This window comes from Nerophis lumbriciformis, linkage group LG10 (genome assembly GCF_033978685.3).
Source record: "Nerophis lumbriciformis linkage group LG10, RoL_Nlum_v2.1, whole genome shotgun sequence".
In the NCBI taxonomy this organism is placed as follows: Eukaryota; Metazoa; Chordata; class Actinopteri; order Syngnathiformes; family Syngnathidae; genus Nerophis; species Nerophis lumbriciformis.
In genome coordinates this window covers 4,784,652-4,800,000 of record NC_084557.2, presented here as the reverse complement: position 1 = coordinate 4,800,000, position 15,349 = coordinate 4,784,652, and the positions used below count along the sequence as shown (strand labels likewise).

Below are 15,349 nucleotides of genomic sequence, written 5' to 3'. Positions count from 1 at the left end.
AATACTTACCTTTCACTATTTGAGTAGCTTTTGTTCTGCCATTTGAGTACTGGCATAATCCCAGGAATGTAGGCTCATACGACTTCTTTGTTTGTCTTGTCTTTATTGCACAAGATGTAATTCAACCACACAACAGCTCCAATGTGTGTCTGTCCCTTTTCCCGGCAAAACTCAAACACCCACTTCTCATTAACAACGTCACTTCCCTATCTCTCCCGGAAGTCCCGCCCCCCCAGCCAAAGTCATTGGCTAACACCCCGTAGCCAGCTGGAATAAACATACGCTGAGAAATAGCTCTGTGCCAGCCTACTTTATGGGTTATAGATAAATCTATGGATAACGGAGACATATATAATAGTCTCCTTTTCAGGTGAGAGACGACGCTAAAGGCAGTGCCTTTAAGGCACGTCCCCAATATAGTTGTCCTGCTGGAAATCGGGAGAATGGTTGTCCCGGGAGATTTTCGGGAGAGGCACTGAAATTTGTGAGTCTCCCGGAAAATTCGGGAGGATTGGCAAGTATGGACTTGCCTCTCCCCAGCCACTTCGTCCAGCTCCTCCCGGGGGATCCCGAGGCGTTCCCAGGCCAGCCGGGAGACATAGTCTTCGCAACGTGTCCTGGGTCTTCGCCGTGGCCTCTTATCGGTCGAACGTGCCCTAAACACCTCCCTAGGGAGACGTTCGGGTGGCATCCTGACCAGATGCCCGAACCACCTCATCTGGCTCCTCTCGGATGGCAGAGCTTCTCACCCTATCTCTAAGGGAAAGCCCCGCCACCCGGCGGAGGAAACTCATTTGGGCCGCTTGTACCCGTGATCTTGTCCTTTCGGTCATAACCCAAAGCTCATGACCATAGGTGAGGATGGGAACGTAGATCGACCGGTAAATTAAGAGCTTTGCCTTCCGGCTCAGCGCCTTCTTCACCACAACGGATCGATAATGTCCGCATTACTGAATACGCCGCACCGATCCGCCTGTCGATTTCACCATCCACTCTTCCCCCATTCGTGAACAAGACTCTGAGGTACTTGAACTCCTCCACTTGGGGGAGGGTCTCCTCCCCAACCCGGAGATGGCACTCCACCCTTTTCCGGGCGAGAACCATGGACTCGGACTTGGAGGTGCTGACTCTCATCCCAGTCGCTTCACACTCGTGACTAAAACCTTCCAATGCAAAATATCTCAAAACATAAGAACCCAAACAATGCTACTTGAACCATTGTGACAGGCCAGATATTAAGGGAGCTACACATTTTAAAAGTGAATGAATCAGTCGCTTTCTTGTCTTGAATTATCCAATCAGCCGATACCACACCTGGGCAAATTAAGGCCCGGGGGCCACATGCGGCCCGTTAAGCTTTTCAATCTGGCCCGCCGGACATTCCCAAATCATTTTTTAGATCTTTAAGATCGAAACAGTAGCTGCCATTATGATGTGCAGTGATGTTTTCCAATTACCGTAAGTTTTGAAATATACAAAGTATTTCATTAGTTGGAATCTGCGCTTTTGCATGATATATTCGTTACTATGGTAATATAATTAGTTACTATGGTCATCCAATTAGTTACTATGGTAATCTAAGTCACAGCAGATGACTTAGATACCTATGTCCCAGTTTTTGACTGATTCTACGTCATCTGTTTGTGTTCCCTGGCAGTGATATGTCCCAGTGTTTGACTGATTCTACGTCATCTGTTTGTGTTCCCTGGCAGTGATATGTCCCAGTGTTTGACTGATTCTATGACTGATTCTACGTCATCTGTTTGTGTTCCCTGGCAGTGATATGTCCCAGTGTTTGACTGATTCTACGTCATTTGTTTGTGTTCCCTGGCAGTGATATGTCCCAGTGTTTGACTGATTCTATGACTGATTCTACGTCATCTGTTTGTGTTCCCTGGCAGTGATATGTCCCAGTGTTTGACTGATTCTACGTCATCTGTTTGTGTTCCCTGGCAGTGATATGTCCCAGTGTTTGACTGATTCTATGACTGATTCTACGTCATCTGTTTGTGTTCCCTGGCAGTGATATGTCCCAGTGTTTGACTGATTCTATGACTGATTCTACGTCATCTGTTTGTGTTCCCTGGCAGTGATATGTCCCAGTGTTTGACTGATTCTACGTCATTTGTTTGTGTTCCCTGGCAGTGATATGTCCCAGTGTTTGACTGATTCTATGACTGATTCTACGTCATCTGTTTGTGTTCCCTGGCAGTGATATGTCCCAGTGTTTGACTGATTCTACGTCATCTGTTTGTGTTCCCTGGCAGTGATATGTCCCAGTGTTTGACTGATTCTACGTCATTTGTTTGTGTTCCCTGGCAGTGATATGTCCCGGTGTTTGACTGATTCTACGTCATTTGTTTGTGTTCCCTGGCAGGGATATGTCCCAGTGTTTGACTGATTCTATGACTGATTCTACGTCATCTGTTTGTCTTCCCTGGCAGTGATATGTCCCAGTGTTTGACTGATTCTACGTCATCTGTTTGTGTTCCCTGGCAGTGATATGTCCCAGTGTTTGACTGATTCTACGTCATCTGTTTGTGTTCCCTGGCAGTGATATGTCCCAGTGTTTGACTGATTCTACGTCATTTGTTTGTGTTCCCTGGCAGTGATATGTCCCAGTGTTTGACTGATTCTATGACTGATTCTAAGTCATCTGTTTGTCTTCCCTGGCAGTGATATGTCCCAGTGTTTGACTGATTCTACGTCATCTGTTTGTGTTCCCTGGCAGTGATATGTCCCAGTGTTTATTGTTTATTGTTTATTGAATGGATCCCCATTAGCTGACGCCAAGGCGACTGCTAGTCTTCCTGGGGTCCATATAGGAGCATACAAAATGAAAAATGCAAAGAATACATGCAATAACAGACATTATACAATGGAAAAATACAACATAAGATAAAAAGCTAGTTAAAACCAGTATTAAAAATTCTCGTCATGTGGGCAGCTGCAATAGGTGTATCTTCAAAGCTGTCTTGAATGACAATTTACTTTGTGAGAGATTAATGTGAGATGGCAACCCATTCCAAAATGATGTACATCTATACATGACTGTATGTTTGAGGAGATTGGTCCTGGGAGCAGGAAGTGCCAAATAGCCATTGCTGGCATTCCTAGTGTCATGAATATGTGTATTAGTTGATTTTAAAAACTGTTTGTAAAAGTAATCTGGTGATTGATCTAAAATGATAGTTCTAAAGAACATAATGAGACTACAATGCATCTTTTGTTCAACAGACAACCAGGACAGGCGTGAATGCATAAATGCAATATTAGTGTGCAAAGAACATTTAAGTAGCAGTCTAGCCGCTCTGTTCTGAACAAGTTGCAGTTTGTTCAGGTCAGACTTAGTCGTAGCGGACCATATTATAGGACAGTAATGAAGATGACAGAAAACCAAGGACTGTATGACTTGAGCCATTGTTGAGGATGTCAAGAAGGTGGAGCACTTCCTGACCATGGCTAAACCTCTTCCCATTCTCATTGAAATACCATTAATATGATCAGACCATGACAGTTGACTGTCTAATAGCACACCAAGCAATGTTTGACTGATTCTACGTCATCTGTTTGTGTTCCCTGGCAGTGATATGTCCCAGTGTTTGACTAATTCTACGTCATTTGTTTGTGTTCCCTGGCAGTGATATGTCCCAGTGTTTGACTGATTCTATGACTGATTCTACGTCATCTGTTTGTCTTCCCTGGCAGTGATATGTCCCAGTGTTTGACTGATTCTACGTCATCTGTTTGTGTTCCCTGGCAGTGATATGTCCCAGTGTTTGACTGATTCTATGACTGATTCTACGTCATCTGTTTGTCTTTCTTGGCAGTGATATGTCCCAGTGTTTAACTGATTCTACGTCATCTCTTTGTGTTCCGTGGCAGTGATATGTCCCAGTGTTTGACTCATTCTACGTCATCTGTTTGTCTTCCCTGGCAGTGATCCATGACGGCTTGTCCCAGCCATGGCTATTGTGTCATGGAAGGAGGTTTTACTTCTGACTGGACTGGTGCTGGGATGTTACTGGAACAGTCTGTCGTGTGGGTTTGTATTTGACGACGTCTCAGCCATCCTTGACAACAAGGACCTAAGGCCGTCGACCCCTGTAAGGAATCTCTTCCTGAATGACTTTTGGGGAACTCCCATGGCAGAGGTAGCCATCGTTGTTGAAGGTAGACAACAAGAGCTAAGATTTGTGATTGGTCTGACCGAATGTGTGTTTGTGTCCCGTTGCAGGAGCGCAGTCATAAATCCTACCGGCCTCTGACGGTGCTCACCTTCCGACTCAACTACCTTTTGAGTGAACTGAATGCCGCCTCCTACCATATGTTCAACGTCGTGCTCCACATTATCGTCTGCACACTTTTCCTGCGCGTGTGTCGCTTGTTCCTGGACAGGACGTCCGGCTTGGTGGCGGCGCTGCTCTTTGCCGTGCACCCCGTCCACACGGAAGCTGTGAGTGTGTGTTTACTGCTCGAAAGGAAGTCAACTAATGAATAATAATAATAATAATAATAACGAATTTGATCTATATAGCATTTTTTCCAAATAAGTAAAGCGCCTTACACTGAGAACCCATTATACATTGACATTCAAATGTTGTCTCTCTGCTGAGGGTTGGACACATAAACACACAAAAGTTGTCTTTCTGCAGAGGGTTAGACACATAAACAAACAAAAGTGGTCTTTCTGCAGAGGGTTAGACACATAAACAAACAAAAGTGGTCTTTCTGCAGAGGGTTAGACACATAAACACACAAAAGTTGTCTCTCTGCAGAGGGTTAGACACATAAACACACAAAAGTTGTCTCTCTGCCGAGGGTTAGACACATAAACACACAAAAGTTGTCTCTCTGCAGAGGGTTGGACACATAAACACACAAAAGTTGTCTCTCTGCCGAGGGTTAGACACATAAACTCACAAAAGTTGTCTCTCTGCTGAGGGTTAGACACATAAACTCACAAAAGTTGTCTCTCTGCTGAGGGTTAGACACATAAACACACAGAAGTTGTCTTTCTGCCGAGGGTTAGACACATAAACACACAAAAGTTGTCTTTCTGCAGAGGGTTAGACACATAAACAAACAAAAGTGGTCTTTCTGCAGAGGGTTAGACACATAAACAAACAAAAGTGGTCTTTCTGCAGAGGGTTAGACACATAAACACACAAAAGTTGTCTCTCTGCAGAGGGTTAGACACATAAACACACAAAAGTTGTCTCTCTGCCGAGGGTTAGACACATAAACTCACAAAAGTTGTCTCTCTGCTGAGGGTTAGACACATAAACTCACAAAAGTTGTCTCTCTGCTGAGGGTTGGACACATAAACACACAAAAGTTGTCTTTCTGCCGAGGGTTGGACACATAAACACACAAAAGTTGTCTTTTTGCCGAGTGTTGGACACATAAACACACAAAAGTTGTCTTTCTGCAGAGGGTTGGACACATAAACACACAAAAGTTGTCTTTCTGCCGAGGGTTAGACACATAAACACACAAAAGTTGTCTTTCTGCAGAGGGTTAGACACATAAACACACAAAAGTTGTCTCTCTGCAAAGGGTTAGACACATAAACACACAAAAGTTGTCTTTCTGCCGAGGGTTAGACACATAAACACACAAAAGTTGTCTTTCTGCCGAGGGTTAGACACATAAACACACAAAAGTTGTCTCTCTGCCGAGGGTTGGACACATAAACACACAAAAGCTGTCTCTCTGCAGAGGGTTGGACACATAAACACATAAAAGTTGTCTCTCTGCCGAGGGTTAGACACATAAACACACAAAAGTTGTCTTTCTGCAGAGGGTTAGACACATAAACACACAAAAGTTGTTTCTCTGCCGAGGGTTGGACACATAAACACACAAAAGTTGTCTCTCTGCCGAGGGTTAGACACATAAACACACAAAAGTTGTCTCTCTGCAGAGGGTTGGACACATAAACACACAAAAGTTGTCTCTCTGCCGAGGGTCAGACACATAAACATACAAAAGTTGTCTTTCTGCAGAGGGTTAGACACATAAACACACAAAAGTTGTCTCTCTGCAGAGGGTTAGACACATAAACACACAAAAGTTGTCTCTCTGCAGAGGGTTAGACACATAAACAAACAAAAGTTGTCTCTCTGCAGAGGGTTGGACACATAAACACACAAAAGTTGTCTTTCTGCCGAGGGTTAGACACATAAACACACAAAAGTTGTCTTTCTGCAGAGGGTTAGACACATAAACACACAAAAGTTGTCTCTCTGCAGAGGGTTGGACACATAAACACACAAAAGTTGTCTCTCTGCCGAGGGTTAGACACATAAACACACAAAAGTTGTCTCTCTGCAGAGGGTTGGACACATAAACACACAAACGTTGTCTCTCTGCCGAGGGTTAGACACATAAACACACAAAAGTTGTCTTTCTGCAGAGGGTTAGACACATAAACACACAAAAGTTGTCTCTCTGCTGAGGGTTAGACACATAAACACACAAAAGTTGTCTCTCTGCCGAGGGTTAGACACATAAACACACAAAAGTTGTCTCTCTGCAGAGGGTTAGACACATAAACACACAAAAGTTGTCTCTCTGCAGAGGGTTAGACACATAAACACACAAAAGTTGTCTCCCTGCCGAGGGTTAGACACATAAACACACAAAAGTTGTCTCTCTGCAGAGGGTTAGACACATAAACACACAAAAGTTGTCTCTCTGCAGAGGGTTAGACACATAAACACACAAAAGTTGTCTCTCTGCTGAGGGTTAGACACATAAACACACAAAAGTTGTCTCTCTGCAGAGGGTTGGACACATAAACACACAAAAGTTGTCTTTCTGCAGAGGGTTGGACACATAAACACACAAAAGTTGTCTTTCTGCAGAGGGTTAGACACATAAACACACAAAAGTTGTCTCTCTGCTGAGGGTTAGACACATAAACACACAAAAGTTGTATTTCTGCAGAGGGTTGGACACATAAACACACAAAGGTTGTCTCTCTGCCGAGGGTTAGACACATAAACACACAAAAGTTGTCTCTCTGCCAAGGGTTGGACACATAAACACACAAAAGTTGTCTTTCTGCAGAGGGTTAGACACATAAACACACAAAAGTTGTCTCTCTGCAGAGGGTTGGACACATAAACACACAAAAGTTGTCTCTCTGCCGAGGGTTAGACACATAAACACACAAAAGTTGTCTCTCTGCAGAGGGTTGGACACATAAACACACAAAAGTTGTCTCTCTGCAGAGGGTTGGACACATAAACACACAAAAGTTGTCTCTCTGCAGAGGGTTGGACACATAAACACACAAAAGTTGTCTTTCTGCAGAGGGTTAGACACATAAACACACAAAAGTTGTCTCTCTGCTGAAGGTTAGACACATAAACACACAAAAGTTGTCTCTCTGCCGAGGGTTAGACACATAAACACAAGTTGTCTCTCTGCAGAGGGTTAGACACATAAACACACAAAAGTTGTCTCTCTGCAGAGGGTTAGACACATAAACACACAAAAGTTGTCTCTCTGCAGAGGGTTGGACACATAAACACACAAAAGTTGTCTTTCTGCAGAGGGTTAGACACATAAACACACAAAAGTTGTCTCTCTGCTGAGGGTTAGACACATAAACACACAAAAGTTGTCTCTCTGCAGAGGGTTAGACACATAAACACACAAAAGTTGTCTCCCTGCAGAGGGTTAGACACATAAACACACAAAAGTTGTCTCTCTGCCGAGGGTTAGACACATAAACACACAAAAGTTGTCTCTCTGCAGAGGGTTGGACACAAACACATAAAAGTTGTTTCTCTGCTGAGGGTTAGACACATAAACACACAAACGTTGTCTCTCTGCAGAGGGTTGGACACATAAACACACAAAAGTTGTCTTTCTGCAGAGGGTTGGACACATAAACACACAAAAGTTGTCTCTCTGCCGAGGGTTAGACACATAAACACACAAAAGTTGTCTCTCTGCAGAGGGTTGGACACATAAACACACAAAAGTTGTCTTTCTGCAGAGGGTTAGACACATAAACACACAAAAGTTGTCTTTCTGCAGAGGGTTAGACACATAAACACACAAAAGTTGTCTTTCTGCAGAGGGTTAGACACAAACACACAAAAGTTGTCTCTCTGCCAAGGGTTGGACACATAAACACACAAAAGTTGTATTTCTGCAGAGGGTTGGACACATAAACACACAAAGGTTGTCTCTCTGCCGAGGGTTAGACACATAAACACACAAAAGTTGTCTCTCTGCCAAGGGTTGGACACATAAACACACAAAAGTTGTCTTTCTGCAGAGGGTTAGACACATAAACACACAAAAGTTGTCTCTCTGCTGAGGGTTGGACACATAAACACACAAAAGTTGTCTCTCTGCAGAGGGTTAGACACATAAACACACAAAAGTTGTCTCCCTGCCGAGGGTTAGACACATAAACACACACAAGCTGTCTCTCTGCCGAGGGTTAGACACATAAACACACACAAGCTGTCTCTCTGTACAGGGTTACACACGTGAACACACACAAGCTGTCTCTCTGTACAGGGTTACACACGTGAACACACACATACTGTCTCTCTGCAGAGGGTTAGACAGGAACCTGACAGCGGACCTAAAAGCTGTCATTCAATCTATGAAGACGCTGTCAGAGCTGGGGAGGAACTCAAAACCTTTTAGTTTTTTTGTGGGTCCTTCTGTCCTCCTCCAATGAGGCAGTGTAATTCATCCTGTCCAACATGGCCGCACCTATGACCCGCATAGACAAAAAAACCAGAGTCATTCTTCAGACTCCCTGGATGTGAGCAGATCTTATTATGCTGTCTAGCCTGGCTTTAAAGGACTTCCTTGTGACGAGCGGCCGTACAAAGACTCCCTCTGTGTCCACATTTTCACTCGCATTATTTCAATCCCTGCAAACATTTGACCTCGGGCTTGTCTTCTAAATAGCTCCTAACTGTTTTTGATCTGCAAGGATGACAGCAGATCCTGTGATGTCCTGTGACAGGAATAATAATAATAATAATTAAAGCTGCAAGCAGCGTTGGACGGGCCCGCGTATTTGGCAGGTGCTAGTCCTAAGTGTCCCAATACTTTTGTCTACTTTTAGTCTGAAGTGTCCCAAGACTTTTGTCTAGTGTACCTACCTTGTCTGCATTGTGTGGGCACGTTGGTGCTTCCTGCTTTTAAGCAGCCATCTTAAAAAAACAGCATTGCAGCAGCATCAGCGCAGCGGGTCTTTGAAGGGTCATAAAATCAAAACCGGAGCAGTTAATTAAAAAGCGCTTCTGTTGTAGTATTCACAAGGGTTCAATGTCTCTCCTGTGTTATTTTGAAGGCGAAACGACAAACGCGCTCAGAGGAGTTCGTTTTTGAAGGAAGGTGACCGGTTTTTACAAAAAAATTGTTTTGAAGGGGGAATAGCAAACTTCCTGTTGATTTTTGCTGGGGGTTGTCAATTTATGAAATGTAGGTCTAAGTAAGACCTATATTGAGGTTTTTGTTTCATGTCTCTTCGACCTTCCCAGTGGGAGTTACAGGCAGTTTAGTCAGATTTTTCATCCGAGGAGCAGTTTTTTGTGCGTTTTATTAAAAAATTGCTGTAGAGCACAATTTTTAGATTTGGGGTTAGGTTTTTTCATTAGATCACAGTTTTAGCCAGTCCTGATGTGTGTGTTCAGTTTGGTGAGTTTTGAAGCATGTTAAGGGGGTCAAATTACAGCTCAAAGAGGCAAAAGTGACTGTTTTTAGTACTTTTTTGTCTTGAAGGGGTAATTACCAACTTCCTGTTGATTTTAGCCCGAGAATGTACTATTATGAAAGTTAGGTCTGAGTCAGACCTACATAGAGGTTTTTGTTTCATGTCTTTCCGACCTTCCTAGTGGGAGTTACAGGCAGTCTAGTTTTTTTTTTTCCTAGGGGGCGCTAGAGCGCAATTTTGATTTTTGCGGTTCAGTTTTTTTACTAAAAGACAATTTTTGCAGGTCCTGATGGGTGGGTCAAATATGGTGAGTTTTGAAGCATGTTAAGTGGGTCAAATTAGTGCTCAAAGAGGCGGCGGAAGAAAAAGAATAAAGAATAAAACGTTACAATAACAATAGGTCCTTATGTCCCATTGCATAAGGACTCCCTGTGGGAGTCCTTTTGCAATGGGCCATGGCGGGCCCTAATAATATGATTGCTGCCACATGGGGGCACTCAGCCTTTGCAGAAAGGTGTCACTATGTTAGCAGACAGGCTGTATCCTGTCTGCTTGCTGGTGTTACAAAGTGTGTGTGTGGTGTGTGTGTGTGTGTGTGTGTGTGTGTGTGTGTGTGTGTGTGTGTGTGTGTGTGTGTATGTGTGTGTGTGTGTGTGTGTGTGTGTGTGTGTGTGTGTGTGTGTGTGTGTGTGTGTGTGTGTGTGTGTGTGTGTGTGTGTGTGTGTGTGTGTGTGACGCCTCATCCTTCACTTGAGGTGTCCAAGGGGTTATTACTCACACATTTCAGGCTTTGATTTGACACAGTCAAACAATGGAGGCGGACTGAAAACATGAAAAGTCATAAAGCATCTTGAAGGGAGATGTTTGGAGTATATTTCATACGTGATGTACTTTCCCAATCTTTGATGCTGCGCAGCTACAGAGCTTGTTTTTCTGTCACCAGGTGACGGGCGTGGTTGGCAGAGCTGAACTCTTGTCTTCAATCTTCCTCCTGGCCGCGTTCCTGGCCTTCACCAAGTCCACAGGCACAGACCGCTCCATCGGTAAGCACTTTATATACATACATATACTGTACATACATAAAGTATATATACATACATACATACATCGGTAGAAAATGGATGGATGGATGGATATATATATATATATATAATGAGTGTGTGTATATATATATGTAATGTGTATATATATATATATATATATATATATATACACATTGTATATATACAGGTAAAAGCCAGTAAATTAGAATATTTTGAAAAACTTGATTTATTTCAGTAATTGCATTCAAAAGGTGTAACTTGTACATTATATTTATTCATTGCACACAGACTGATGCATTCAAATGTTTATTTCATTTAATTTTGATGATTTGAAGTGGCAACAAATGAAAATCCAAAATTCCGTGTGTCACAAAATTAGAATATTGTGTAAGGCTAATACAAAAAAGGGATTTTTAGAAATGTTGGCCAACTAAAAAGTATGAAAATGAAAAAATATGAGCATGTACAATACTCAATACTTGGTTGGAGCTCCTTTTGCCTCAATTACTGCGTTAATGCGGCGTGGCATGGAGTCGATGAGTTTCTGGCACTGCTCAGGTGTTATGAGAGCCCAGGTTGCTCTGATAGTGGCCTTCAACTCTTCTGCGTTTTTGGGTCTGGCATTCTGCATCTTCCTTTTCACAATACCCCACAGATTTTCTATGGGGCTAAGGTCAGGGGAGTTGGCGGGCCAATTTAGAACAGAAATACCATGGTCCGTAAACCAGGCACGGGTAGATTTTGCGCTGTGTGCAGGCGCCAAGTCCTGTTGGAACTTGAAATCTCCATCTCCATAGAGCAGGTCAGCAGCAGGAAGCATGAAGTGCTCTAAAACTTGCTGGTAGACGGCTGCGTTGACCCTGGATCTCAGGAAACAGAGTGGACCGACACCAGCAGATGACATGGCACCCCAAACCATCACTGATGGTGGAAACTTTACATTAGACTTCAGGCAACGTGGATCCTGTGCCTCTCCTGTCTTCCTCCAGACTCTGGGACCTCGATTTCCAAAGGAAATGCAAAATTTGCTTTCGTCAGAAAACATGACTTTGGACCACTCAGCAGCAGTCCAGCTGGTGTCGGTCCACTCTGTTTCCTGAGATCCAGGGTCAACGCAGCCGTCTACCAGCAAGTTTTAGAGCACTTCATGCTTCCTGCTGCTGACCGGGGCCATGCCCCAACCACATGCCCTCCCCACGCCGGACACGCCCCCCCCCCCCCCCCCCCCATTCCCCTCCCGCGGCGCTGCCCTGGTTGCGTGTATTAACAATGGTTAGAAGGGTTAAGAAGGGGTTAAAAACAAAACAAATTGTGCGCACAGCAGCATTGGTGAGGGAGGGGCAGAGACAGAGAGAGAGAGAGAGTTATGATAAACGCGCATGCGTCGCCAGGCTCTGCTTTTTATCCATAGATTTATCACATTTAATTTTTTATTATCTATAGCAGGGGTGTCAAAAGTGTGCCCCGCAGGCCATTTGCAGCTAATGTTTTAAAGGTCCACGGCACATTCTAAAAATACTATTAAAATAAACAAAAACGTAACAAAAGTGAAATAAAAAAGCTTAAAGATTAAATGTAATTTAGAAAAAGTTGCAATGTTGACTAACAAAACAAAGCTGTTTTTTTTTCTTTCAAACTGTCATTGCTCAAAACATAATATTGAATCAAAATCAATGTTATTATGAATTATTGACCTATCCAAGGTTCCCATTACTTCACATCTAATATTCCACCAAGAAAAATACTTTTGGTGGAAGATTTTGCAAATTTGGTAAATAAATAACCAAAAAATTTATATTTTGTTGTTTTCTTACTGTACCGAAAATGAACCGAACCGTGACCTCTAAACCGAGGTACGTACCGAACCGAAATTTTTGTGTACCGTTACACCCCTAATGTATATATATATGTGTACATATATATATATATATATATATATATATATATATATATATATATATATATATATATATATATATATATATATATATATATATATATATATATATATGTATGTATGTGTGGGAAAAAAATCACAAGACTATTTCATCTCTACAGGCCTGTTTCATGAGGGGGGGTACCCTCAATCGTCAGGAAATCTCCTGACGATTGAGGGTACCCCCCCTCATGAAACAGGCCTGTAGAGATGAAATAGTCTTGTGATTTTTTTCCCACACATACATATATTGCGCTCTACTACGGTATCGAGCACTATTTTTTGGATAACCTTATTAAGACATATATATGTATATATGTATGTATGTATGTATACTGTATGTATATATGTATATTTGTTTATATATACAGTACAGTACAGACCAGAAGTTTGGACACACCTTCTCATTCAATTGTGTTTTCTTTATTTTCATGACTATTTACATTGTAGATTGTCACATCAAAACTATGAATGAACACATGTGGAGTTATGTACTGAACCAAAAAAAAGGTGAAATAACTGAAAACAAGTTTTATATTCTAGTTTCTTCAAAAATAGCCACCTTTTGCTCTGATTACTGCTTTGCACACTCTTGGCATTCTCTCCATGAGCTTCAAGAGGTAGTCCCCTGAAATGGTTTTCACTTCACAGGTGTGCTTAATAACACACACAATGTATTTATTTTGATGGGCTGCAAAAGGGTCTCAGTCATTAAAGTGTTAGAAAATATGTAATTTATTATTTAATTTTTTATTATTTTATTCATTAATTTTATTATTTTATTCATTAATTTTATTATTTTATTATTACATTTATTTTTATTTTATTTTTACTTTTATATACACATTTGTGTGTGTATATTAGAGATGCACGGATAGGCAATTTATTTCATCCGCAACCGCGTCAGAAAGTCGTCAACCATCCGCCATCCACCCGATGTAACGTTTGATCAGAACTGCACCCGCCCGCCATCCGCCCGATCTAATATAGATGATGCAAGGCATTAGTGAGCCTGCCAACTACTCCGGTTTTCCCGTAATTCGTACGGTTTTCATCAACCTATTCCGGGTTTTTCATTAATAAAAAAAAAAAAAAAAAGGGTGAAAACTACGCGAATTGCACCTTGTGCAGACAAGATTTTTCGATCGGACACGGAGGAATTAGCGATGTAAAAGACCACTTTGGGACAAAAAAACACAAGTCTAATGCCGTTGCTAGCGATACAAGTGGAAAACTTTCAACGTTTTTCGTCGCCCAAACAGATTCTTTGGATGTGATAAATGCCGAAGTTTTATTTACGGAGGCAATAATTGAGCATGGATTTCCAATCGCACTGGCTGATCACATGGAACAGTTAAATGTTTGTCATGCAACCTTTAAAAATCATTACGCGGTGATCGCGGTCCCAAAAATAAACTTTTCTTGCATGATAATGTCCAGAAAAATTCGCTTTATATTACTATAGAGTCCTTTTAACGAATGAGTTTGATGGTTTATCACAAACCTTAAATGAAAGAAGTCCTTTGTTCTCCTGCACCATGGCCTTGCTTCGTGTTTGGTGCGCAAGCTTTATAACCTCACTGAGGTTATAAAGCTTTTGCCTGTTAAAGAAAGGAGACTGATCCAATGCAGTACAGACTTTCGCGTGCCACGCTGTCACGACCCAGACGCACACCAGTGCGCAATCATATGGGAGCCGCGCTGAGCGCACCTCCAAGCGCGTCTCGCTGCCGGCGACGGCCGGGTATATGGGCCCGACGCTCCAGCGCCATCCATTTTCAGGGCTAGTTGATTCGGCAGGTGGGTTGTTACACACTCCTTAGCGGGTTCCGACTTCCATGGCCACCGTCCTGCTCTCTATATCAACCAGGGTGAGCCCCACCCCTTTCGTGAGCGCACTGCGCGCGGAGTGACCCCTGTTACGCGCCCCCGGCAACAGGGGTGGCGGGCAGGTAAGCTGCGCGGGCGGAGCGCGCGCTGTTACGAGCCCCCGGCCACGGGGGTGGCGGGCAGGTAAGCTGCTTACCTGCTGCGCGTGACGCCGGCCGCGGCGAAGGCGGACAAGGCGGGGTGTCGGTGCGGTGGGCGCGGTAGTGACCCTGGACGTGCGTCGGGCCCTTCTCGCGGATCGCCTCAGCTACGGCTCCCGGTGGGGCCCTCTCGGGAGAAGGGGCCTCGGTCCCGGACCCCGGCGAGGCGTCCCTTCTCCGCTCCGTAAAAGTGTCCATCTCTTTTTTTTTTTCTTCTGTTAATTGTAGCATATGCTGCAGGTGCCTGCTCGTTTTTCGTATGTGGGTAACAACATTTAACTATGTATATATATTTCCGAATTGGTTTAACTGCCACCCGCCTGAATCTATTTAAAATCTAATTTTTTTTAATTTCAACCACCCGACCCGACCCGCGGATAAAATCTAATTTTTTTTAATTTCATCCGCCCGATCCGCGGATAATCCGCGGACTCCGCATCTCTAATATATATTAATAACACACACAATGTATTTATTTTGATGGGCTGCAAAAGGGTCTCAGTTATTAAAGTGTTAGAAAATATGTAATTTATTATTTTATTATTTATTATTTTATTTATTAATTTTATTATTTTATTACATTTTATTTTTACTTTTATATACACATTTGTGTGTGTGTGTGTGTGTATGTGTGTACGTGTGT

General features: G+C 42.8%; 1 protein-coding gene across 1 annotated transcript in view; it reads left to right on the top strand.

The window, feature by feature from the left end:
• Nucleotides 1-15,349, top strand: part of tmtc3 (transmembrane O-mannosyltransferase targeting cadherins 3) — a 65,124-nt gene that overhangs the window by 4,460 nt on the left and 45,315 nt on the right. The window contains exons 2-4 of the mRNA XM_061969346.2: nucleotides 3,941-4,154; nucleotides 4,238-4,456; nucleotides 10,641-10,740. Of these exons, the coding sequence (XP_061825330.2) occupies nucleotides 3,966-4,154; nucleotides 4,238-4,456; nucleotides 10,641-10,740 (508 nt within the window). The 5' untranslated portion in view covers nucleotides 3,941-3,965. The remainder of the gene's footprint in view (nucleotides 1-3,940; nucleotides 4,155-4,237; nucleotides 4,457-10,640; nucleotides 10,741-15,349) is intronic.